Raw genomic sequence first — 24,099 nt, 5'->3', positions numbered from 1 at the left:
TTCTTGGTAGTCTTAAACAAATCTACTTTAAGTTTGCATCCCAATATTACACTTTGTATACATCACAGAAGACGGAAATATACCAAAACCGTTTGACATAGAAACACATATTTTTGGCATAAAAAGAAAAGGTATGTTTATTTATGATGAAATTATGAAAAATATTTATAACAATCCACTTATAAGGCCACTAGTTCATTTGACAGCAGGAAAAGGCTACAACTAAATAATAAAAAAACATGCAATATTACCATCAGGTATCATCAGTATTCACAGTGTTCTCAAAGCTTGCTAGTGCATTGTGAACTGCAGTAGCACAGTGGTCTCACTCCGATCATCATCAGTTCTCGCCCACTGCTGGGCAAAAGTTGATATTTCTGCTGGTGTGAGAGCCGAGGAAGGCATATATCGACATTCTCAGGACGTTTTCAAACATCCAAAATCGCCGCCTATTTCTAATGACCAGTCTTGCCACACAGCCCACACATACTGTTTACAGACCACACAGCAGCCACAGACTACACACACACACACACACACACTGAGATTGGTACTGCTGGTTTAGAGGCCTGTGCCAGCTGCACACACTCAGCCCTACCCTCACTAGTTCACTGCTAATGCAACCCTCTGGGGGGTTGTTCACTCACACACACGCACACACACTCACATACACACACATACACACACAGGTTGTTCTCCCCTCCCTCTCTTTCCTCCCCTCCTCTGCACACACACCAGCCAGGACACAGACGGTTGTGTTTATTTCCAGCAAGCTTGTGTGCCTGCATGGATAGCTGTCTGTCTATCTCCACTCGCCCCCCTCTCTTTTCCTCCCCTCTGTTCCTTTGCTTTCCCCAGAGGCTCTCTAGCTGCTACAGCCGTTTAAGGTGTTCTGGCAAAGCCTCAACCAGAGCCGTGTGTGTGTTGTGTGTGTGTGTTCGCCCTCTATCTTTGAATCCTCAAACTTCTACCTATCTACCTTCTGTTTATTATATATGCATCAAATATATCAAAGTACCTACAACATTTTGATAACCTCGAAGACAATAGCAACCCGTCTCCCCCACCACACACACATAAACTCAATAGACACCCATACCAACTGTGGAGTGTACGGTTCACGTGTTTCTTTTGTCGTTGCCATAATTCAGGAATGCATGCAATGCGAACACGGCCATATGTCCCACACACGTGACGTCTGCGTTGCGCGTGCTTGATCAAATGAAGAGATCCTTATCTGAAGCGAACGGGGCTCTCTCACTGGAGACCTGCTTGTTCACTTTCGAATTCCCCCTCATTAAAACGATCTGGTTTGAAAGGGGGTCCACTTGTCTGTAAATAGAGTACATTCATCCATATATCGCATAGGCCCATACATTATTTGTCTTTTTATCAAAAATGTGTGTTTTTACGTGCGGCATGTTGTTATTTCCTTTCCCCCCGCTGCAGAAATCTAACATCAATCTAGCCCGTAACACCTTAAATTGTTTCGCCGAGCACATCGAGCCAGGAAGGTAGAAGTAACATGAAATAATAGTCGCCACATGCAGCTGATGTATAATTCATGCATCAATACAGCAGATGTGTTGTATAAAGTAATTAACTAATCAGAACAATCAGGAGAGAGAAAGGGAAGGAGAGAGAGCGAGGGAAAAGGGAGGGAGGGAGGGAGAGAGAGAGAGCAATCTCCAGATGCATCTGCTTGATGCGCCAAATGAAATCTGTCTGTCTTGGAGGGGCGCTTGCAGCAGGAAAGCAAGGCCCTGTGCTCATCTCTCTCTCTCTCTCTCTCTCCCCCTGTTCTCTCCTGTTCTCTTTTCTCTCCTTCTCTCTATTTCCCCCTCCCCTGTCTCAATCTCCCTGTTCTCCGTCTTCTCCTCCCACCCTCATCCCTTTCTCTTTCTCTCTCCCCCTCTATCTCTTCTTCCTACCTCCTATCTCGTCTCACAGTTGTCCTAAACTGGAGGACCTGCCGCCAGAGCAGTGGACCCACTCTACAGTAAGAAATGCCCTCAAGGAGTTACTCAAAGACATGAACCAGAGCTCTCTGGCAAAAGAATGTCCCTTATCACAGGTGCTGGAGCCGTCCACAAACCCCCACTATTCCATTTGCCAAAGACTGCCAGTGTCCCTTTTTCAAATGCCCAGAGTTTGATAGAGTGGAACACGATGGAGAATTCCATAGACAATCCAAATCAATACCCATTGTCGTCCATATAGATGCCCCCCCCCCTCTTCTTCTCTTCCTCCCTCATTTGCAGAAGCAGTACTGTTGATTGAATGCAGGGTTATTGTTGGGTAAACAATGGACCAACCCAGAATAATCTTGATTCTCCTCTTTATATGTCAGGCTAGAAATATGTATGTTTTTTGGAGTTTTTTTCTCTGACCATTATGTAATACACTCACTCTGTATTCAAGTAGCTTGACTCTATAGAATTGCAGCTTTCGTCGTATATCATAGCTCATAACAGAAGCTGTTCTGCAGGAAAGAAACTGCAGTATATCTATCACAGGAGCCGTCTGGGTGTGTGTGTGTGTTTGTGTGCTCTTACGATATAGAGTGTGTGTGTGAGCGCTTACGGTATGGAGTGTGTATGTTATGGTGTGCGGTATGGAGTGGACTCTACCCTCACCGAGGCTGCCGTATGGTCACCCAGAGGCCCGTGGTGTGTTTGTTTGTGTTTAGCCGGGCAGAGCGTGGCGATGATGTAAAGAGTCCCCCGGTGGTGTTCAGGCTGAGCCGTGCCGCGGCTCCCTCCCTCTCTGCCCGGTAATCACCCTGTTTACGGTCCGTATGTGAACAACTCTCTGATTTTACTCTGTTGTTCAGCCATTGTTATTTACTCATTGTAAGACGCTCTGTGTTGGTAAGAGGGTCTGTTTTACAGGCTACCGGAAATATGAAATGATAGTTGAGATGTGCATTGTTAATCCCAAATATCACATATGATATACTCTAAGCAGCTATCCTTTTACTTGCATTGTAGGGGTTCACAGATGGCCCAACATGAAAATATCTGACATATGTTACACTGTGGGTTCTGCATTGCTATACCCACAGAGAGGTGTGTTGTTGCTTTTCATAGGTCTCTCTATAAGTCTCATTTGGGCCATTGAGCCCAGTATTAGACCTGCGTGGCTACTCCTGTTTCCTATCTGTATTAGAGTCTCTGATGATAGTGCCTGAGGGGGACGTGATGGGCGGCAGGTGAGAAGCCACAGAGGCCGAGGCGCTCCTAAAGCTTCTGGGAATCCAACAGCGCCCGGGGAGAGGAAAGGGCGTGTTCGGAGGCTTGGATGATTGGCAGCTTTTATAGGATTAGTGTCTCCTTGATATTCAGGAGGGTAATCCTGGGGAGAGAAAGGTTAATAAACAGAGAATTTGGGGGAGAGAATGAACACTACTTCAGAACAGGGCTCAAAGAGAGAAAGAAAGGGGGGGGGGGGAATCTTGAAAAAACGGCGCCTTTGTTCTGGGTCTTGTCAAACATTTAGTTCATTCTTTTGTGGTGGGGAGTCATGCTTTGTGTGTTTGGCCTACAAATGCCCTGAAGAGACTCCGACTCCAAGAGAGGGGCGGGGGGCCTGAGAGAAAAGAGACTTTATTCACCACTGTGACTATTGTTATTGTTCCCAGTGGAATATCATTTGACTGCACTCAGATGGAGTTTGAGTGTAATGCCCCCAGTAGAGGAAAAGTAGATGGGGTCTCACTAAAAAGTTTGACTCCCGTCCACCCCCTTCTCCTCATCACCACCCTCTCTGAGAGTGCCGGCTCAGTGACTGGGAGCGAACTTAACCCCCAGGCTCCTCTGAAACTACGGCAACAAAAGAGGCCCCCCTCGCCTCTCTGCCCCCTTCCCTGACAGAGCAGCTGTCCTGTTGCATAGCAGCAAATAACCATCAAATGCCATCTTTGTGAGCCTGGGCTCTGCTCTGAGGCTGCCAGTGGCTGAGGTAGCGGGTAGGGTCTATTGGCGTGTATGTGTGCGTTTGTGTGTGCGGACATGTGTGCGTGTGTGTGGGAAGGGGTGGGGACGCTTAACCCAATTGGTGTGGAATTGACTGTAATTAGTTTTAGATGTTTGGGGGGGAGAAGCAAGATATTAGCCACAATCAGAGCTAGGAAACAAGAAAAGGGTGAGTGTACGGTGTCTTAGTTAGTTTATGTGTGTGTGTGTGTGCAATATGCTTGCAGGCCATGGCAGGTTTTACCAACGTGTCTTTTTCATGCGTCTCTCTCCCATGACGGAAAGTGGAGTAGATAGTTGGGGCAGATAACGGCTCTGTGTGACTTCCTGGGGACACTGATAAGCTCCTGTGCTGTAGATGGCTATCACTTAAAGGGCCCAGGGCAGGCAGACGGCAGCATCCTGGTGCCACACAGTACCCACCACTACCTGTTGATGGCTGCTGGCTGGCAGAGGCTTCGTGGGCACGAGGTGGCGGTGGTTATTTGCATGGCTTGGCAAGTGTGTGTACCGTGTCTGTGCTTGTGTGTGTGTGTGTGTGTGTGTGCGTGTGCGTGTGTGTGTGTGTGTTTGTGCCCCAGTGAGAGGTGTGAAGTATGGAGGGAGATGCCTGATTAATGAGGACTGTTTATTAGAACATCTGTGTCAAAGATGAACACAGGAAGTGTGTCTTGGGTGGGCCCTGCTATAGCTGGCTCCGCCTCGCCCAGATACTGTAAATATAGCATGCTACGCCCAAGGAATAGCTCCCATTATGCCACAGTACTGACTACACTGTACTCACCAAAATAGTGCATTCATATGGACTTGGTTCGGCTGATATACTGTTCTGTATGTGCCATTTTTCTGTTAACACTACTGAAGATACCAATTGTCAGATCCTCAATAACTCATCCTCAATGATCATTCCGCAATTCACCGGGATTGTAATGTATGCCAGTTGTGTAGTAGTGTTGAGGTCAGGAGTTCAGCATCAGGTCCATAGTGATCCACAGCAGCAGACTCAATCCTCCCTCGTCTTCCATCTCCGGTGAGGAGGAGTGGGAGATGTGGTTGCGGCTCGGCTGCCAGCACCGTGTGTTGTTCACTGAAGTGCTGTTGTGCCAGAAGGTTTCCCTCCCGTCCCCAAGTGCTCATATTAAAGATATGATAAAGATGGCATACCTGTAATTTGAAAACAGATGGTTTCATCTTTTGAATATTTATAACAATCAAAACAATTTCTCCTGCTATTCACCCGCAGGCCAGGAAGGTGTTAAAACATTTAATGAAAAGAAGACTGCGCCTTGTTTGCGAGGAATGCGTTCGAGAAATAAATAAGGAAGAGTAGAGTCAATTGTGGAGAAGGCGAGAGGGCACAGATATAAAAGCCTTATGTCTCTTGAAGATGTTTTTTAACATATTGTGGAGAGCCAGAGAAAAAAGAAAAGAGTCATCTGTTTACATTGCCTGATTTCCAGATGCTAACTTTTAATAGTCTGTTTGTTATTTTACTTTTTGAAAGCAAACTGCTCTTTACTGTAGTACTTCACCCTGCATATCAACAAGGCTGCTAATTTAGTGAAGCTCACTATTTGCCTTCCTCCCAGAAAGGTTCTCTCAAACTCCGTGGCATTTGCTATAAAGGGACACACCTCTTATATTTCATTTTGATTTGTTTTACATTTGGAAAGACAAGACCAAGATTTGTGCATGACTGCTAAAAAATGGTCTTTGCTAGAATATTGTTGTTTGTGCACCGAAATGTTTTATTCATTTTGACAAGAAAACACAGTATCAGTGCATGTCACACCAGCGTTAATATATGTCCTCGTGCCGCACATTGCGGATCCTGAAGGTTTTCTCTCTCTTTACCAATCTCTCTCTTTCAGAGTATGATCTCCTCCATTGTGAACAGCACTTACTATGCAAATGTGTCGGCGGCGAAGTGTCAGGAATTTGGGCGCTGGTATAAACATTTCAAGAAGACAAAAGATATGATGGGTAAGCAAAATGTCACACTAACACTGTCTTATCAGACCCCCCAATCACCATTCCAATACGTCTGCCCCATGTCCCCCCCTCTTCCCAGTACATTAAACACATTTTAATCACATCATCTAATGATGGCTCTTCTCAGATATTTCCCTGTACACTGCTCAGGTGCACAATGTTTTCACCGTTTCCCTGAATCCATTCAGAGTAATCTATTATTGCTTATCAGATGTAGTTTAGTATTCGGTAATGGCTGTCAAATCACAGACTAAATTGAGGTCCGCGACCTTTGTTTATGAATACTGTTTCAGTTACCTACAAATGACATGCAGTAAGGATGATTTTCCTGGCCATCATCTGGTTTGAAATCAATCTGTTTTTCCTTGTCAAAGTAGAACAAGGCTGGCTTTGTATTTTAGATAACTCAGTTAGTCCTCCTTGTCCCTGTTTGGAAATTAGGTCACATAATTCAGATACTGTCTATTTTATGTGTTTTGGTCATGAAATACTATACCAGTCATATTAATAGAGTTTAATATACAGTCATTTAGAGTATTGGTTTCAACCTACTGTGTAGAAATCCAGCTTCCTATACAAGCTAGTGCTCATGTTGATTACATTCAAGATTAGTGGCGGTCGGTGCTGTTTAAGATTAAGGAGGACGATTTATTTTTTATGAGCATGGCATTATTTCTATTACAGCATATTGTATGACTGTCATTCATATTCCATTAACCCAGCTCAATGTAACATCAACGTGATACTTTCATTTTCCCTGTACCCATCATGAGTTTGCTACAACCTAGCCTAAGAATAAACGTTTATAACTTGGGGGAACTGGTCGAGAGACAAATGGGAGTAATCAAGATGAAAGACAGTGACACATTCAATACCTTCTTGCACACTCATGCTTGTATCTAGTTGATCTAGGGTGTAATCATTAGTTCAAACAGTTCCAAATGAGAGTTTCTATTGGACAAATTCAGGTAGAAGAAATTAATTTCTTCAAATTTGTTCAAATATTTTCTTTCTCTCGTTTATAGTAAACTACTCACCACATTTTATGCACTTCACAGCTAGCGAGCTGTAGCTTATTCTTTCAGTACTAGATTCAATCTCTGATCTTTTGATTAGGTGGACAACATGTCAGTTAATGCTGCAAGAGCTCTGATATGTACATCCTCCGGAACTCGTAATAATTACTGTGTAAGTCTATGGAAGGGGATGAGAACCATGAGCCTCCTAAGTTCTGTATTTAAGTCAATGTACCCAGAGGAGGACGGAATCTAGCTGTCCTCTGGCTACACCATGGTGCTTCCCCAGAGAGTGCTGTTGAGGCTACTGTAAACCTTCATTACGAAACAGTGTATTTTGATCAGTTATTTGGTGATGTGACTATATTAAGTAGAGTTTTATCTAAAAAGGATAACTTTTTAAATGTTTCACTATTGACATTTTTATGAAATTCACTGAGTAGGGTGATCCTCCTCTGAGGAATCTTCACTGGTCAAGATATAAGACCAGAATGTTTTTATGGTTTTGCAAGTGCACACTGTTCTGATCATATCGTACTCCATTTGTCTGGACACATAACACCACAACATGGACACATAACACCACTGGCCCCTTACCCATCCTCTTGTGTACACAGACACATTTGACCTAACAGTCTTTATGGTTTATGGAAGAGTACATAAAGAATGTAGGATCTCAAGTAACAGCGATGTTGAAACTACACATCAAGTCCTGTGTGTATTTAGAATGTCATATTTATGTGTACATGGGATATGAGGTGAAGCGTAGTGGGTATCAACGCTGTGGCATCCCTTATGTCCACATGAACCCTTTCTTCCCCTGGTCATGTATCATGTAGATTGTATGGGGTGTTAAACCTCTCTTTCTCTCTCTTCACCTGTGCACTGTATGTCTTGTCCCCTCTCTCTCTCTGTGTGTGTGTGTGTGTGTGTGTTTGCGGTCTTGCCCACACGTCTGTGCAGGCATGCGCCAACCCTCGCAGCTGGAGGGCTACCTGGGGACGTGTGTCCTCCACGACAGCCCGCGTGGCAACACACTAGGTACGTCGCGTGGCCACACACACACACCGTCTGTGGACACACACACTGCACTACTGTCCCTACCCAGTCCCTGCGAAAGCTGGCACCCCTCAGGTGGCTGTTTGTCGCCCGCGGCGACACTCTCAACCTTAATATTCATGAAAGGATGCCTACTATGCGTGCCCATTGAGTGGCAGCAATGGCGTAGAGGGCACTGTTGAAAGGGAGCATGTTAGTCTTTCCTTTGTGCTTCAGTGCCACTGTAGTTTCATAAACATACACTTAGTCTACCACATGGGCAGTGTAGTTATCTTGCCTTACATCGAGACACTGTCTGTAATTGAAAATGCGTCTGGTTAAACACATTGAAGAGTCCTGGTCGACAGTCTCTGCTGTCAGAGCTGCCTCTATGGGACCCGGCAAAGTGGTCTCTACTCTGTTGAAGTGTGATAGCAGTTCAGGGCAGTCCCCCTATCCAGCAGGAGAAAGAGTTCCATGGGGTTTGGACCCCCCTTACTCTCTCTCTCTCTCTCTCTCTCTCTCTCTCTCTCTCTCTCTCACTCTCTCTCTCTCTCTCGCTCTCACTCTCTCTCTCTCTCTCTCTCTCTCTCTCTCTCTCTCTCTCTCTCTCTCTCTCTCTCCCCCTCTCTCTCCCTTGCTCTCTGTCTCTCTCTCCCCCTCTCTCCATCCCTCTCTCAACCCACATCCCATTCCCATTGTGTGTTTAATCCGGGACTCTTTTGTGGCTGGATTCCACACAAGGACTCCCGCATCTGTGGCTGCCTTCTCTCCAGGGCCTGCCGTGCTTTTCTGACACCCCTATTTATTTTTTATTTTCATGGAAATGCTGTTTGTGTGTGTGTGTGTGTGTGTGTGTGTGTGTGTGTGTGTGTGTGTGTGTGTGTGTGTGTGTGTTTGTGCGTTCAGTATGTGTGTGCATGTGTGCGTGTGTGTGTATTTGTGAGCATGCCCCCCAGCAATGTGTGTGAGCACAGAGTAGAGACAAGAGCGAAACATCACAGCCAGGGAATGCCGAGGATTATGGGAGAGATGTAATTATTACCCCCCTTTTTTTCTTAATAATTTGTTTTGACAAATACTGAAAAGAACAGTTTTGGCTGGTTGTTGTGTTTCCTGACAGTTAACAAAACATGCTGCTATACTTGGGATTATTGTGTGGATTTTTGGAACCCTTCCAGGCACTCAATCTTTTATCTCTCGCTGAAATATGGAGTTTGTGGAAGATTTTCTCTTCCTAACACCAATTTGTGCTTCTCAGAAATATGATTTATATGATTCAATATGATTTTTTGGCCCCATGTTGGCAGTTGCACACATCTAGGTGTAAATGGTATGGATTATTTAAGAGACACTATTCTGAGTTCAGTGCATGTAAATGTTTAAATCTATATGAATTCTTTAGATAGAAAACCTCAGCAGATTCAAGCATATCCAGTCTGACGAAACCTCACATTCACTCATAGTCACTTTGATATCCTCTTAGATTTTGTAAATTATTATTTTCATCCACAGACGTGTAATTTAGACAGAGCTCAAAATACTCACAAGCTGCCATTATGGACTTAAATATTCCCAAAATGAGAGACACCATAAATAGTACATTCATTTTTCCTTAGGCCCGAGGAAGAGGTCATGTCTAGGATGCTCCTTACAAGGTAGAGATCCTCTTCCTCTCTCTCTCTCTCTCTCTTCTCTCTCTCTTTATCCCCTCCCTGGGGTTATATTTAGGCCGTCCCCAAAAATATCATATTGGCTAGCTTCCGTATCTTGTTTTAGAATTAGGGACATAAAGAGCGATTCAGGGATTATCTGTCTCACAGTATGCGCAGACACACACACACAAACATACATACACACACACTTGTTTTTATTGCTCACATGATTGGGCCATATAAACTAACTTTATAAACTAATTCCGGGAGCTGCCAAGGCTCTGGGGGCTGTCTGCAGGTCGCCCACTGAGGCCCTTTGTCTGGGGCCTGAATTTAGGGTGAGACTTTTAAGACAGGCAAGTGTCTGGACAGCTATTTCTTTTCACAGGGACACAGGTTTGTTCAGAGGCTGTAAAGTTTTGTTGCTCAGAGATTTGGCCTGATGCACTGTTTTCAATTTCAAAGTCTGTTTTACTCATCTGAGTGGGTTGGACAGTGTGCATTGGTACATTCTGTCTGGGCATTTTCTGCTGTACTCTTCAGCCAGTATTCAAAGTGTTTAAATTGACCCCCTCTCTCCTCTCTTTCCCCTCCTCTAGCAGACATGGACGGCCTGTCCGACCACTCCCCTCCGGGCCCCAACCACAACCATCTGACCTTCTCCCAGCAGCCCATCCCGGGCAGCACGGCCGAGCAGCCCCCCTCCTCCCCGGTTCTCCCCCTGCCCCCTCCGTCCCACAGTGGGGGCCAGACGCCCGGCCGCCCGGCTCAGCTCCCCCTGGCCTGCATCACCCTGGCCTGGTGTCCACCCCCATTAGCCCCCAGCTGGTGAACCAGCAGCTAGTCATGGCCCAGATTCTCAACCAGCAGTATGCCGTCAACCGGCTCCTGGCACAGCAGTCGCTGTCGCAGCAGTACCTCAACCACCCACCGGTCAACCGAAACTCCCTGACCAAGCCACTGGAGCCCCAGGTAGCCAGCAACACCGAGGTGTCCATGGAGATATACCAGTGGGTGAGGGACGAGCTGAAGAGGGCCGGCATCTCCCAAGCCGTGTTCGCCCGCGTGGCTTTCAACAGGACCCAGGTGAGGAGGGTCAGAATTTAACTCAGACTTTTGCATAAATCACCCATTGATGCCAATAGGAGATTTGGGGAAAGATCGCAACATCTCAAGATAGAATTATGTGCTAATAGGACTGGAAATGAAAGCACTCCGACAAAGAGCTCTGACACATCTGTCACAAGGACAGAATTGTTTTGAGTTGTTGTGCCGCAAAGTCAAACTCTGCATTCTTGTCGGCAAACAGTTCATCTTACAACAACCTAGCACCACAACAACAACAATTTAAAAGCTATAGTACACCTGGCAAGCCGCAACGTCAGAGCACCAGGCGCGGTCACGGCTTGCGCTCCCTCTGCTAAGACATGTGATTTCACTTCACAGGCAGGCAGCGCAGCAGGGCTCTGACAGAGATAATGTCTTAAGATGTTCTGCATATTTTGGGGGGAGGTGGCAGCAAACCTCATTACTCCTCCGCCACTTTGAAGTTGTGTGTGAAACTTCTTGATAAGAATCTATTGGAATCAGTGCGTACCGACGCTCTCTCCACAAATACAGTTAAGTGGATAGCAAGCAGACAGTGGTGTTTTTGTGCAAATTGACAAGCCATTCTCCTTTCAGCCTTTAACTCTCCGGTATGAAGAAATAGTAATGTGCCTTTTGAGAGCCTCCTCTTGTATTATTTATTGTGTGTTAGTGTTTTTCTCTTCCTGTTTCTGCCGAGGGTGTTAATAAGGCTGCGTGTGGTGTCTACGCGGGGCGGGGCGGGTTGGACACACCGGGGCTCGCCGTCCCTTTGTTGTCGAAGCGGCCGATAGACTGGGGAGATGGCCGGGTGTAATAAACATGCAAGCGTACACAAACACAATTGCACACACACAGACACGCGTATACGCAAACACATAAGACACACACACATGCGCACACACACACATATTCTCGCACAATCTTCAGAATACCTGTGACATGCACTCAATGTCAGTATGAAAGCTTGTCTCCCCGTTCAGAGTTGATACCTGTATCTAGTTATACATACTTGGCTCCGTTATCAAGTGAATCTATTTCAATGTCCGCCAGTGTTTCATTAAGTCACAAGCACAGTGTGTTTTCTTAAACCACCGTACCATTAGTTAAACAGCGGAGCCACTAGTTCCAGCTCCGGTAGTTGGTCTAACTATCAACAGAACTGACCTCAAGATGTTTATTACATAATCATTTTGTTTATTTCCAAATCACACACCTATTGAAGAAGAGAAGCTGAAAATGGATCACTCAGTGTGTGTGCAACGGCGGATGAAAAGCCTCGATCACACAGTCCTGATAATACAGTGATTCCCGTAATGACAGGATTCATAGCTATTGAAAAGGAACAGTGGATACACTGATTGCTACGCTGCTACTCACTGAGTCGATGTGCTGTAGTAGTTACATCATCCTCTGGGTCTGGGAGAGTTTACTAGTAGAAATAGAATGTTCACAACGGACATGAAGTCAATGTATGAGTCTTCTCAGGGCTTACAAATAGGGCATCTCCCTCTCTCTCTCTCTCTCTCTCTCTCTCTCTCTCCCTCTCTCTCTCTCTCTCTCTCTCTCTCTCTCTCTCTCTCTCTCTCTCTCCCTCCCTCTCCCACTCTTCCTCCCAGGGCCTGCTGTCTGAGATCTTGCGTAAAGAGGAGGATCCTAAGACGGCCAGCCAGTCTCTGCTGGTCAACCTGCGGGCCATGCAGAACTTCCTGCAGCTGCCCGAGGCCGAGCGAGACCGTATCTACCAGGACGAGAGGGAAAGGAGCCTGACGGCTGCCTCGGCCATGGGGCCTGCGCCACTCATCAGCACCCCGCCCACCCGGCCAGTGCAGGTATGGAACGAACAGGCAAGCATGCACACAGACAGAGCAGAGTGCACACACACACACACATACACACACTCACACAAACATATTTATTTTGACCTTAAATTGTACAGCAAGTGCCACTACCCACCCCACTCTTAAAATAGGAAGCAACTCAATGACGACAAGTTCTGTGAAGGAGCAAATCTCCCCCAGTCTGTCAGTCAGTCAGTTCCTCATTCAACTGCCTGACCACCAGCTCTCCACTGTCTCTCCCACAATCAAAGTCCTTTATTGGACAGGTATGTGGCAACTTTTCCACTTAAGCACATTTTGAGTGCGGTCGAGTGTGTCTGGGGCGGAGAGAGCCAGACAAAGACCTCCTCTGTTCAGCCTCGGACTGAAGACTGCCTTTTATTTGGGAGAGAAATGTCCCTGTGCCACCCATTGGCCAAACAGGGAGGCCCCTTTGACTACATGGCCAGATCGCAGTGGCCGTCCTTACAAAACTGGAAGGAAAGGGAAGAATCAGACTCTGAACCAGTGGTTTTAAACTAGGAAAAGGCCACTTTACAGTTCACAGGTCTTCCTCAACAGTCAGTTGGCTGTGAAAGCTGGACATGGAAAAAGGGAGAGAAATCCAATAGAGAGAGGAAGAGAGAGAGACAGACACAGAGAGGGAGACAGAGTGATAGAGAGAGAAAGCGAGAGAATGAGCGAGAGAGAGCTGTCCCTCGTACAATGACACATTGACCAGACTCGACCATGTTTCTGCTATCAGACATACCTCTGTTCAGGCCCTAATTCTGTTTACTTCAGTATCGTCCATTTCAAACGTGTGGATCAGGAGGTGCACACACCTTTCTTGATTGAATAATTGGGTTAGTCAAATTCCAGGGCTGGGATTTCAGTTTTTGTAGTTGTAGAGGTGGGCTTGTATACTAAATGCATAATTTTACGGGGCAGTACAGGACACACATACCTTTTCGCTTCATTATAACTGGCTTATTCTCGATAGGTCACATCTAAATTCCCACCATTTACTATACAGTTATTTACTTCTTGCTGAACATGAAACGTCATAGTAGCATATGATCATTAGCCCTAATATGCATTCTTCTATTCTTCCCTTCACCTATGACTGAGTCCTACTGTATCATAGTATGCTCTGTCCTGGACATATGCCAGACTCCCACTGACAGCTCCTATAAAGTATAAAGTAATGCGTTGGGAGATTTAGCCACATAAATCAGTCAGGGTAGCAATTGAGCAGACAGGGAGGCTTTTATAGGCCTCCTAAAAAATGATGCGGAGGTATGTTTCTCATGTGTGCCCATGGGTGGCTCCAGTGCCCTCACCAGTCTCTGCATGTCCCAGGCTTAACAATTAGAGCTACTGAGGAAATTGTTGGTAGTCAGTACACACACTGACACCCCTCGCCTACTGAGTCATAAATGGTTAAAAAGATGCCCAGGAATCTTAAAACATTCCAGTTTACCACAAATTTGGGGTCCATTATCTTTTCATAACCACCAAAATGGCTCCCCTGTTAGATGTCTAGACATATACATTAAACATTTATTTGCGATTTTTACAGATTGTTTTGGGCAAGTTTGTAACTGACAAGATTAATACTTGAGTAATTTAATTATTGCCTACACGTAAAAAAAATAATAATATATATATATATATATAAAAGGGTTTCCTCCTGAATGATGTTGATTCAATTCCATGTATCTCTCTGCAATCTGATTTCTGATCAGTTTATCTTCATCAATGAGACTGCAGTGTACTAAAGTTGTCATTGCACATGAACTATACCACCTTTGTGTTGATACAGCCTAACAATTGTTTGTTGTGTGCGTGTGCGTGCATGCGTGCGTGTGTGTTTGCGCTAATGTGTGTTCATGTGTTGTTAAATCCCCTTTCTAAGGGTGGGACTAAACAAACATGTCTCTGTTGCCCCAGCAGCCCAGGAGAGAAGACTGTAACAACGTCAGACCTGAGGACTGGAACCCCAGAATCCCTGTGGGCATCTCTCCTGTAAGAAAACACAGCAATGAACCATCTCTTTGTAACACTTTCACCGTTACTGTACTGTATCAATAACATTGCGATTCATGGTTATCGTAATAATGTATGTTGTGGCATTTTATGTATATTGTAGCATGATTTGCTCATAACAGTTTTAGAATTTAGAAGTTTAGTAGAAATACTTATTTATGAGTAATTCAAATACAAAAAATGTATTTATTCATCAATTGTTTGTTAATGCTTCAAAGTTATTATCAAGCGTTACCAATATGTTATATTATATTTGTTAAGGGAAGTTAATTAGACAAATGATGAGTTGTATGAAACCATTTAAAGTGAAATGGTCTCCCATGTTTTAAACCATGTTCTCTTTCCTTCGTTTACCTTTCTGGACAGATCCCCGAATCCAGAAAACACGGCAGCATCACCTTGTTTTCCAACCCTTTTGCTGACACCCCTTACCCTGCCCAGGTGAAGGCCTCTCCGCTCCCCAGCGAGTGGAACGGCAAAACGGAGAGCTGCATCCTCAACATCAACTCCTCCATCTATGACGAGATCCAGCAGGAGATGAAGAGGGCCAAGGTTTCCCAGGCTCTGTTTGCCAAAGTGGCCGCCTCCAAGAGTCAGGTACAGACCCATACGTTGACTTAGACTCTGTTTGCCAAGGTGGCCGCCTCCAAGAGTCAGGTACAGACCCATACGTTGACTTAGACTCTGTTTGCCAAGGTGGCCACCTCCAAGAGTCAGGTACAGACCCATACGTTGACTTAGACTCTGTTTGCCAAGGTGGCCGCCTCCAAGAGTCAGGTACAGACCCATACGTTGACTTAGACTCTGGATGCCAAGGTGGCCGCCTCCAAGAGTCTGGTACAGACCCATACGTTGACTTAGACTCTGGATGCCATTTTTGTACACACAACATACAGTTCTAGGCCACAGACCACTAAGAGCACAATTTGATACAGACACACAGACCTGCAGAACAACACCACATGCAATAAGTATTATTTTCCACTTTGCCACGCAGTTGAAGAGGGTTAACAAAGAAACTGGTCTCATTTTGGGAGAGATTGGCACTAAAGATTGAAAGAAAATGTTGAACAAAAGAATGTGTCTGGCTATAATATTGGGAACGTATGTTATTAAACTATTAGTTACAGTTCTGTGGATGTTCCAGCTTCAAATATAATGCACACATCAATATTTACAGAGCTAATATTTTAATTTCGTGCCTGAACTTGTCGTGGAGACATTTTGTCTCCTTTCCAGTGTGGTTGATGAAACATTAGAAAACAAAAGAATAAAACACGATATAAAACCAGATCTGGAGACATTCACCAGTTAAGGGGTCCAAAAACTGAAGCGCCACATTGTGCAACTCTCCTCTCTTCTCCGACTGGTGATTTATCGCCATAATGACATGTCTCCTTTATTGTGGGTTTAGCGAACAGCAGACAGTGTTTCAACACAAAACAAACCTGTTTATATTAGCTGTGCTCTGAATGACTCTCAGCTAAAGCGGAGCCTGTTATCTCGCCCAGGGAACAACCCACTCGTTGAATACTGGTTTGTGTGAGCAAAATTACCATCAGTTTAACTCTTATTAAAACTAATTAAAGAAATGCGTAGCAAGCCGTTATTATTAAAGGTTTGATATATTGGTGGAGCACAGTTGAAAATGTTTCCACAATTGTTACTTGATGAAGAAGAAGAAAATAGATTAAACAGGGGCCAAATTATCTGGAAATATCTGTGTGTTTTTTTTCGCTGATTGGCATGATTATAGGGGCAGATATCTTTGTTTTACCAAATTGCAGTTTGATGCACAAACCATTGTTTTTGTTCAGGAGTTCAAAGTATTTTTGGAAGAGAAGAGAGAAGAGGGGGAGAAAAAATATCTCTTCTCAGATTATTGTTTGTGAGTGAACAGGTTTCCACTGTGTTTCCTCCCTCCCTCTTTCTCTCTCTCCCTTTCTCTCTCTCTCTCTCGCTCTCTCGCACTCACTCTCTTCTCTCTCTCCTCCCTGTCTCCCTGCTCCTCCATTCATGGCGATGGAGGCGGAGGGTGTGAATGTGAATTGAGCAGCAGATAAGAAGTGTGCTAATTATGCCTGTGAAAGGGGGCCTGGGAGAGCACTTATCTCTGGCTCCATCTCGTAATGGGCGCTCCCCGGGCAGCTGGTGCCCCTCCTGGCCCACACCACCACCAGGGGCAGTGGCGGCTCCACTTCGCACCAGGCCCAGACTCAGAACCAGAGACCCAGGCCCAGGCTCTGCATTTTAGCACAGTGGGGGCTGCTGGTGCTGGGGTTGGAGGGTGAGGGAGTGAGGAGCTGGCGGTGGTGGATGGTGTTGGGGGACGGGTCCATCCATTGGGGTCCAGACTGGCAGGAGGAACGGGGGTTTGGGGGCGGGGGAGGCTCAGTCTCAATATGGAGGCTGGCACATGCGTGTCTGATTGGTGTGCCGTACCCCCACTGCCATCCCGGCACAGTGCAGGAATTCTCGGTGGTCGCACGCTCGCATGTATGCAGCCCACCACCCTGGAAGACCTGGCGAATGTTGGGGGTTGAAGGACAGGAGAGCTTGGCTCAGACAGCTATTGTGTGTGTCTGTGTGTGCGTTTGCCTCGTCTAGCCCTGCCCCTGTGAAAGATAGATAGAGCGAGGAGAGGAGGGGAAAGGAGGAGAGCGGAGAAGAGGGGAGGAGATCTGAGAAGGGGAGAAGGGGGCTGTGGAGTGGGAGAGGGTGGGCGCAGTGGTGGTCCCCTGAGTGTGAGAGCTCTAAGCAGGAGTTTAGAGATTGGCTTACACTCCAGTGTGTGTGTGTGTGTTTGTTGTGTGCATGGGTGTGTTGCATGGGGGATGGGGTTTGGAATACAGCCATCCCGTCCCCTCTCAGGGCTTGTAACCACAGCAGACCTCTCTTTCTGCCAGCCTTTAACTGGTAGGTCTCTCTCTCTCATATTCACAGTAGCATTTCAATCACCTTTTTAACCTCTACATTTTGGGTGCAGTGAGTAAGTACAATTGAAAATCTCCATTCTGCTGCTGGTTGACATCAAATTTAGTCATGCAGCCTACAGTATATCTTGAGACTACAGCCCATTTTGATTTATTTGTACAGCTATACATTACATTAAGATAGAATCCAATAACCCTTCATATTTCATTTTTTGTCAAATTTCGTTCTTCTCAAATTCAAAGTAGAGCCAAGATTCAGCTGTGTATACTAGTTTGAGCAGGTTGTTAGAGGGTAACTATAGTATTGAGGTAGCCTTTGTTGATGATGTAGCCTATTGGTTTGAAGCCAGCCACAGGAGACAATGCCGCCAGAATCCGCAACTAGCATTAGGAGACGCCCCTTTAGTGATAGCGTTCGAAAAGATGGAGGCTAGATTTTGATGAGAGCCATTGTCAGTGCTAACAAAGCTGCACTGGTAGAGGTGGTAGCTAGCTAGCTAGCTAGCTATCTGTTTTAGCTAGTGAAATGGAGGCTATCCATATTGGCTAGGCTAACAGAGAGGGTGTTTAGCTAGCTATATGTTGTTGGCTGCTAAAGGAGCGGAAGCTAGCGATGGGTGGCTAGCGGTGGGAGGCTAGCCGTGGGGAGCCCCTAACATGGCTTTGGTGTCTAAACTGCCTGACACACATCCTGAGAGGGAGCTGTGATTGTCTGTATCAGAGTCCCTGCTGTCACACAACAAGCGATCCGGGAGCCCCTGCGCCACAGGGCTAGCACTCATACCCCCCAACACACACACAGAGTGACCAGTGGAATACAAAAAAGTAAAGCCACCACCAAGTGCCTATGTCTCTCTCTCCCTCTCTCTCTCTCTGTCCCTCGTTCTCTCTCTCCCCTGGAAGAGGCTACGCTAATTAGCCAGGCTTTAATGAGACAGAATGGCACTGATCTGGTCCGCCACTGCGCCACCAGGGGGGGGGGGGGGGCTGGTGTGTGCCATCTGTCACCCTGCGCCCGCCTGGCACGCAGCTCTCCAGGGGGGTGGGGGAGGGACACTGAGTGCCTCGCTGGTCTGGAGTGGAAAGGTGGAGAGAGGGAGAGAGACAGAGGGGAGGAGGAGGGTGGTGGAATTACTGGACCTGCCCCCCCCTGCCCATAATTTCTGAAATGATTCATATCCTGGGTCAGTGGAATCTGTGTTGTTGTTTTTGACTGGGACAGCTTGAACACTGTACATCCATCCCACTCATATGGCCCAACCACCTCCTTAATACTCAGTGCATAGACCCCTCCTGGGTACCTCTCTGCTGAGTCTTAAGAGGCAGATGTTACAGGAGATGACATTTGGAACATAGACTCACTGTTTGACAGAATTGAATAATATCTGATCTTCTGAAGCAGGAAGAGCCTAGGGAGAAACTGGGCATGACCACCTACACCATGAGCCATGAATCTAGAGATAAAAAATGTGAGGGTTTTATAACTTGAGTGTTTTGCCTTCATGGATAAAATGAATGGGGTGCGGTTATGGGGCTGATCCAGAGTGAAGTTATAAGTCACCTCCCAAAGTTTCACTTCTGTTTCTGTGGTGTAACGGCCAACATAATATCTCCATTGTTTGTTTACAGACTCCGGATTGTCTCCCTGCGAAGCTGAGGCAGATTAGAAATGAGAGAGCATCACCAAAAGGGAAAGAAAGGCCATGACTGTTTATTAATTAATTAATGTATTTATCCGGTTGCTTGGTTATTAGGTTGTCGGGGAAACGGTGGCAGATCCTCTATAATATTAAAGAGACAATTTTTGGAACCGGAGGCCCAGATGTCTGAATAATTAATTTAGTGTATGAATTATCTCGCAAAAGGCAGTTCCTCCTCCTCCCTCTAAAATTAGCATTTTCCTTATTGTTTAATGGACAGAAGAATTCCCACCAGCATCTATCCCACTGCCTCTCATTTCATCAGCCACCTCTAACCCCCCCCCCCCCCCCCGCCCTGCCCCCCTCACTGAACATGCACATACCTCTCTACTGTACTACTCTACTGTCTATTACTCTCTCTCTTTCATTCACACACTCACACCCTCTTTCTCTCCTCCACTCTGCCCTTTTGCTCCCCTCCACCACACCTACTGTACCTACCTCCATCCCCACATTCCACTCCCTGACATTTTCCCCCCGCTGTCCCAAGTCTGAGGTAGCTCTCACCCTCCACGCCCCCGTTGCTTCTCCTTCCCAGGCCGGGCTAACAGTGTGGGGAGAGCCTCGCTCCAGCTCCAGCCCTTTCCCTCTATCTCCTCTGACAGACCACACAGGGCTTGTTCTGAGGCCCATTCTGGCTAATCTGATCAGGCAGGCAAATACGCCGGGAAAAGTGCTTTAATGATCCCCCTAATTACCTCAAGTCAATACCAACTGTATTATTAGACTCGGGGAAAATATTCCATTAGGGTGCCCCCTGTGGGAGTCCCCCCCGTGCGCACTGATGTCACGCGCCGCGCGCCCCCACGCTTGTAATTAATTTTATTTACACACGCAGGAATGCACAAGGTCGCACCTGCAGCCCGGAGCCGCCCGACTCGGCCTGCCTAATCAGATCTGTCATAATTACCATTCTGCATGCTTCTGACACACGCCGGGAAATATTTCAATTTAACTACAGCCACAAGCTCCGGCAGATGCAGTGTGGGGATGTGTTAGTCTGTGTGTGTGTGTGTGAGAGAGAGAGCGAGAGAGAGAAAGGAGGAGAGGGAGAGGGAGAGGGAGAGATGGGAATTAAATGGGGAGACATTAGGACCTATTCGAATGCTTGTGTGCTCCCGCTTTCTATTTCTATTTCTCTATCTCTCGCTCTAGTTCTCTTTCACTCTCTCTCTCTCTCTCTCTCTCTCTCTCTCTCTCTCTCTCTCTCTCTCTCTCTCTCAATTCAATTCAACTCTCTCTCTCTCTCTCCCTCTCTTTCTACTTGTTTCTCTTCAGACCCTGTTTCTCTCCTCTCTCTTACTACACACATGATTCCACAAAGTAGACTTTTCATACGGTATAGCTATGACTTTCCACATCAGTTCTCATTTCATACAGAGGGTTAAGACGTCCCTCACATCTCATACATATAATTCATTGAGACCCATGATTTTGACCAAAGTTCATATTTGTAGATTTTAACAAATTTAACAGTCCCTTCCATCTGACAGCAAACATGTAGACCAATTACAGATGTGGCGTTAGCTGTTAGCTGACATACACAATTTGCAGGTTTTCTGATATTTTAATCCATAATTCACGAAGATCAGCCATGATTTATCAGTTTAATTATGCTCTGATATTAGCAATTCAACTCCAGCTTTGAATTCAATCTCAATCAAGTGCTTATAATTGATGGAATCACACTCCTCATAGGTGATTGGTGTGTTCCTAATTCAGATGCTGTTTAGCTCTGAAACTTCCTTCTTCTCTCTTCCTCTTTTGTGAGTTAGTGGTCCTTTGTGCATTCATTCACTCTCTTAATTGTTCTCCTGTTTCTGTAGCTGCCTCAATGCTGTTGTAGACTCCATAGAAGATGTAAACAGAGGGATGCTATAATGTTAAAGAGATTTTACTGTACTCTGTCTCTCTCTCTCTGTGTTTAATAGTTATCAAAACCAGAATAGCTTGATTGATTTTTTCCACAGTCAACTGAACATGCCTCCTAATGTTTGACAGAGAGACCCAGCATACAACATAGGGATTTGTTTTGTCATTTTGTAGCCTGGCAGAGCAGAGCACAGATGTGTCATGTTCTGTATTTGAGGATTTTGACATTTCATTGACCTGCTCTGGTCGTTCTGTCCCAGTTCTAAGTGTTCCCGTTTTAAGAATTCATACTGCAACTGCGACATTCTGTGACGATGAACCGATTGCCATTGTTCTGAGAGTAAATGCTGAGAAAGAGAACGTTTCCTGCACAATCATGCATTCACTCCGCAGCATATGTGCAATGTAGATGTTCCAGTCTGCTATTGTTGACAACTGGCACATTGTGATGCGAGAGGGCATGACCTTTCACTCGGTAAACGCTGATATCACGTTTCCCAGCTGGTGTCTTTGACATCATATATCTTCCACTGCGAGTCTGAAATGTGTCGGTCAAGACTTCCCATGTTTCAATTTGAAAATGAATGCAGGGAAACAGGTTGCCTTGTTTGTTTCAGATTGAGCAGATGTGGGTATGTATGCATACTCTACTGTTGACATTCCTGCAACGGGGTTAGGTAACCAATCTGGCAACCGATTCGAAGGAATTCCACTTTGACAAGACATAATGCATGTTTTTATTTAGCTACAGATTAAAATCTGTATAAATGTCCAAAATAAGGGATTGAAATTGCAGATGACATTATATTCTGTTGAGCAATATATTTCCTACTAAGGATTCACAATTTGACTGGATTGTTTTGTGTACAAATCCTTCAACACAAATCATCACTTTTCATTCGTTGTTTCTAAAGTGTTAATCGATAGATTCATTCTATAGCACAAATGCTCGTGGACAGTCAGGCCCCAGTCCAATGAGTCCTTTTGCAGGGAGTCAGATGGTTGAGCTATGAACAGTCAAGAGTATTACCGTGTATTACCATGCGCAGAACAATCCCCTGCAGGATCAGTGAGTAAAGCCCAGGACCTGAGCTCTACCAGGTGGAAATAATGTAAGGGTGCACATAGACGTCTGCAAGAGCTCGTTCACAGTTCACTCTACTTGTGTCACCATTGACTTAAGGTGAATCCTGAAAACAATTGCAAAACATGCAAAACAATAGCTGTATACTTACGTTGAGGAGTTTACCACAAGAGTCACGGGCTTCATAAATAAGTGCATACAGTGCATTCGGAAAATATTCAGATCCCTTGACTTTTCCACATTTTGTTATGTTACAGCCTTATTCTAAAATTGATTAAATTGTTTTTTCCCCCTCATCAATCCACACACAATAGACCATAATGACAAAAAGCGGAAATATCACATTTACATAAGTATTCAGACCCTTTACTCAGTACTTTGTTGAACCACCTTTGACAGCGATTACAGCCTCGAGTCTTCTTGGGTGTGACACTACAAGCTTGGCACACCTGTATTTGGGGTGTTTCTCCCATTCTTCTCTGCAGATCCTCTCAAGTTCTGTCAGATTGGATGGCGAGCGTTGCTGCACAGCTATTTTCAGGTCACTTCAGAGATGTTCGATCAGTTTCAAGTCTGGGCTCTGGCTGGGCAACTTAAGGACGTTCAGAGACGTGTCCCGAAGCCACTCCTGCGTTGTCTTGGCTGTGTTCTTAGGATCATTGTCCTGTTGGAAGGTGAACCTTCTCCCCAGTCTGAGGCCCTGAGCGCTCTGGAGCAGGTTTTCGTTAAGGATCTCTCTGTACACTGCTCCATTCATCTTTGCCTCGATCCTGACTAGTCTCCCAGTCCCTGCCGCTGAAAAACATCCCCACAGCATGATGCTGCCACCACCATAGGGATGGTGCCAGGTGTCCTGAAGCTTGGCATTCAGGCCAGAGAATCTTGTTTCTCATGGTTTGAGAATCTTTAGGTGCCTTTTGGCAAACTCCAAGCGGACTGTTATATGCCTATTACTGAAGAGTGGCTTCCATCTGGCCACTCTACCATAAAACCTTGATTGTTGGAGTGCTGCAGAGATGGTTGTCCTTCCGTAAGGTTCTTCCAGCTCCACAGAGGAACGCTAGAGCTCTGTCAGAGTGACCATCAAGTTCTTGGTCACCTCCTTGACCAAGGTCCTTCTCCCCAGATTGCTCAGTTTGGCCGGGTGGCCAGCTCTATTAAGAGTCTTGGTGGTTCCAAACTTCTTCCATTTAAGAATGATGGAGGCCAGAGTGTTCTTGGGGACCTTCAATGCCGCAGCATTTTTTTGGTACCCTTCCCCAGATCTGTGCCTCGACACAATCCTATCTCGGGTGCTCTACGGACAATTCCTTTGACCTCATGGCTAGGTTTTTGCTCTGACATGCACTGTCAACTGAGACCTTATATAGACAGGTGTGTGCCTTTCCAAATCATGTCCAATTAATTGAATTTAACACAGGTGGACTCCAATCAAGTTGTAGAAACATCTCATGGATGATCAATGGAAACAGGATGCACCTACATTAGATCAATTTTGAGTCTCATACAAAAGAATCTGAATAGTAATGTAAATAAGGTATTTCTATTTTACATTTTTTATACATTTGCAAACATTCTAAAAACCTGTTTTTGCTTTGTCATTATGGGGTATTTTGTGTAGATTGCTGAGGATTTTTGTTATTTAATCCATTTTAGAATAAAGCTGTAACGTAACAAAATTAGGAAAAAGTAAAGGGGCCTGAATACTTTAGCACTGTAGACGATGTCTTCCCCACAGTTACTATAAGAACATATCCAAACCAAAAACCATGTACAGTTGAAGTCAGAAGTTTACATACACTCAGGTTGGAGTCAAAACTCATTTTCAACCACTCCACAAATGTCTTGTTAACAATTCGGTTAGGCAAGTCGGTTAGGAC

General features: G+C 45.5%; 1 protein-coding gene across 1 annotated transcript in view; it reads left to right on the top strand.

Moving 5' to 3' along the window:
* The window catches only part of LOC115141119 (DNA-binding protein SATB1-like), a 43,775-nt gene that overhangs the window by 7,988 nt on the left and 11,688 nt on the right, over positions 1–24,099 (top strand). The window contains 8 exon segments of the mRNA XM_065015715.1: positions 1,951–1,999; positions 5,846–5,957; positions 7,946–8,023; positions 10,275–10,450; positions 10,453–10,761; positions 12,381–12,593; positions 14,538–14,609; positions 14,997–15,227. Coding sequence (XP_064871787.1) covers positions 1,951–1,999; positions 5,846–5,957; positions 7,946–8,023; positions 10,275–10,450; positions 10,453–10,761; positions 12,381–12,593; positions 14,538–14,609; positions 14,997–15,227 — 1,240 coding nt within the window.

The sequence above is a fragment of the Oncorhynchus nerka genome, unplaced genomic scaffold (assembly GCF_034236695.1).
Source record: "Oncorhynchus nerka isolate Pitt River unplaced genomic scaffold, Oner_Uvic_2.0 unplaced_scaffold_1328, whole genome shotgun sequence".
Classification (NCBI taxonomy): Eukaryota; Metazoa; Chordata; class Actinopteri; order Salmoniformes; family Salmonidae; genus Oncorhynchus; species Oncorhynchus nerka.
This window is presented reverse-complemented; position numbering and strand designations above follow the sequence as displayed.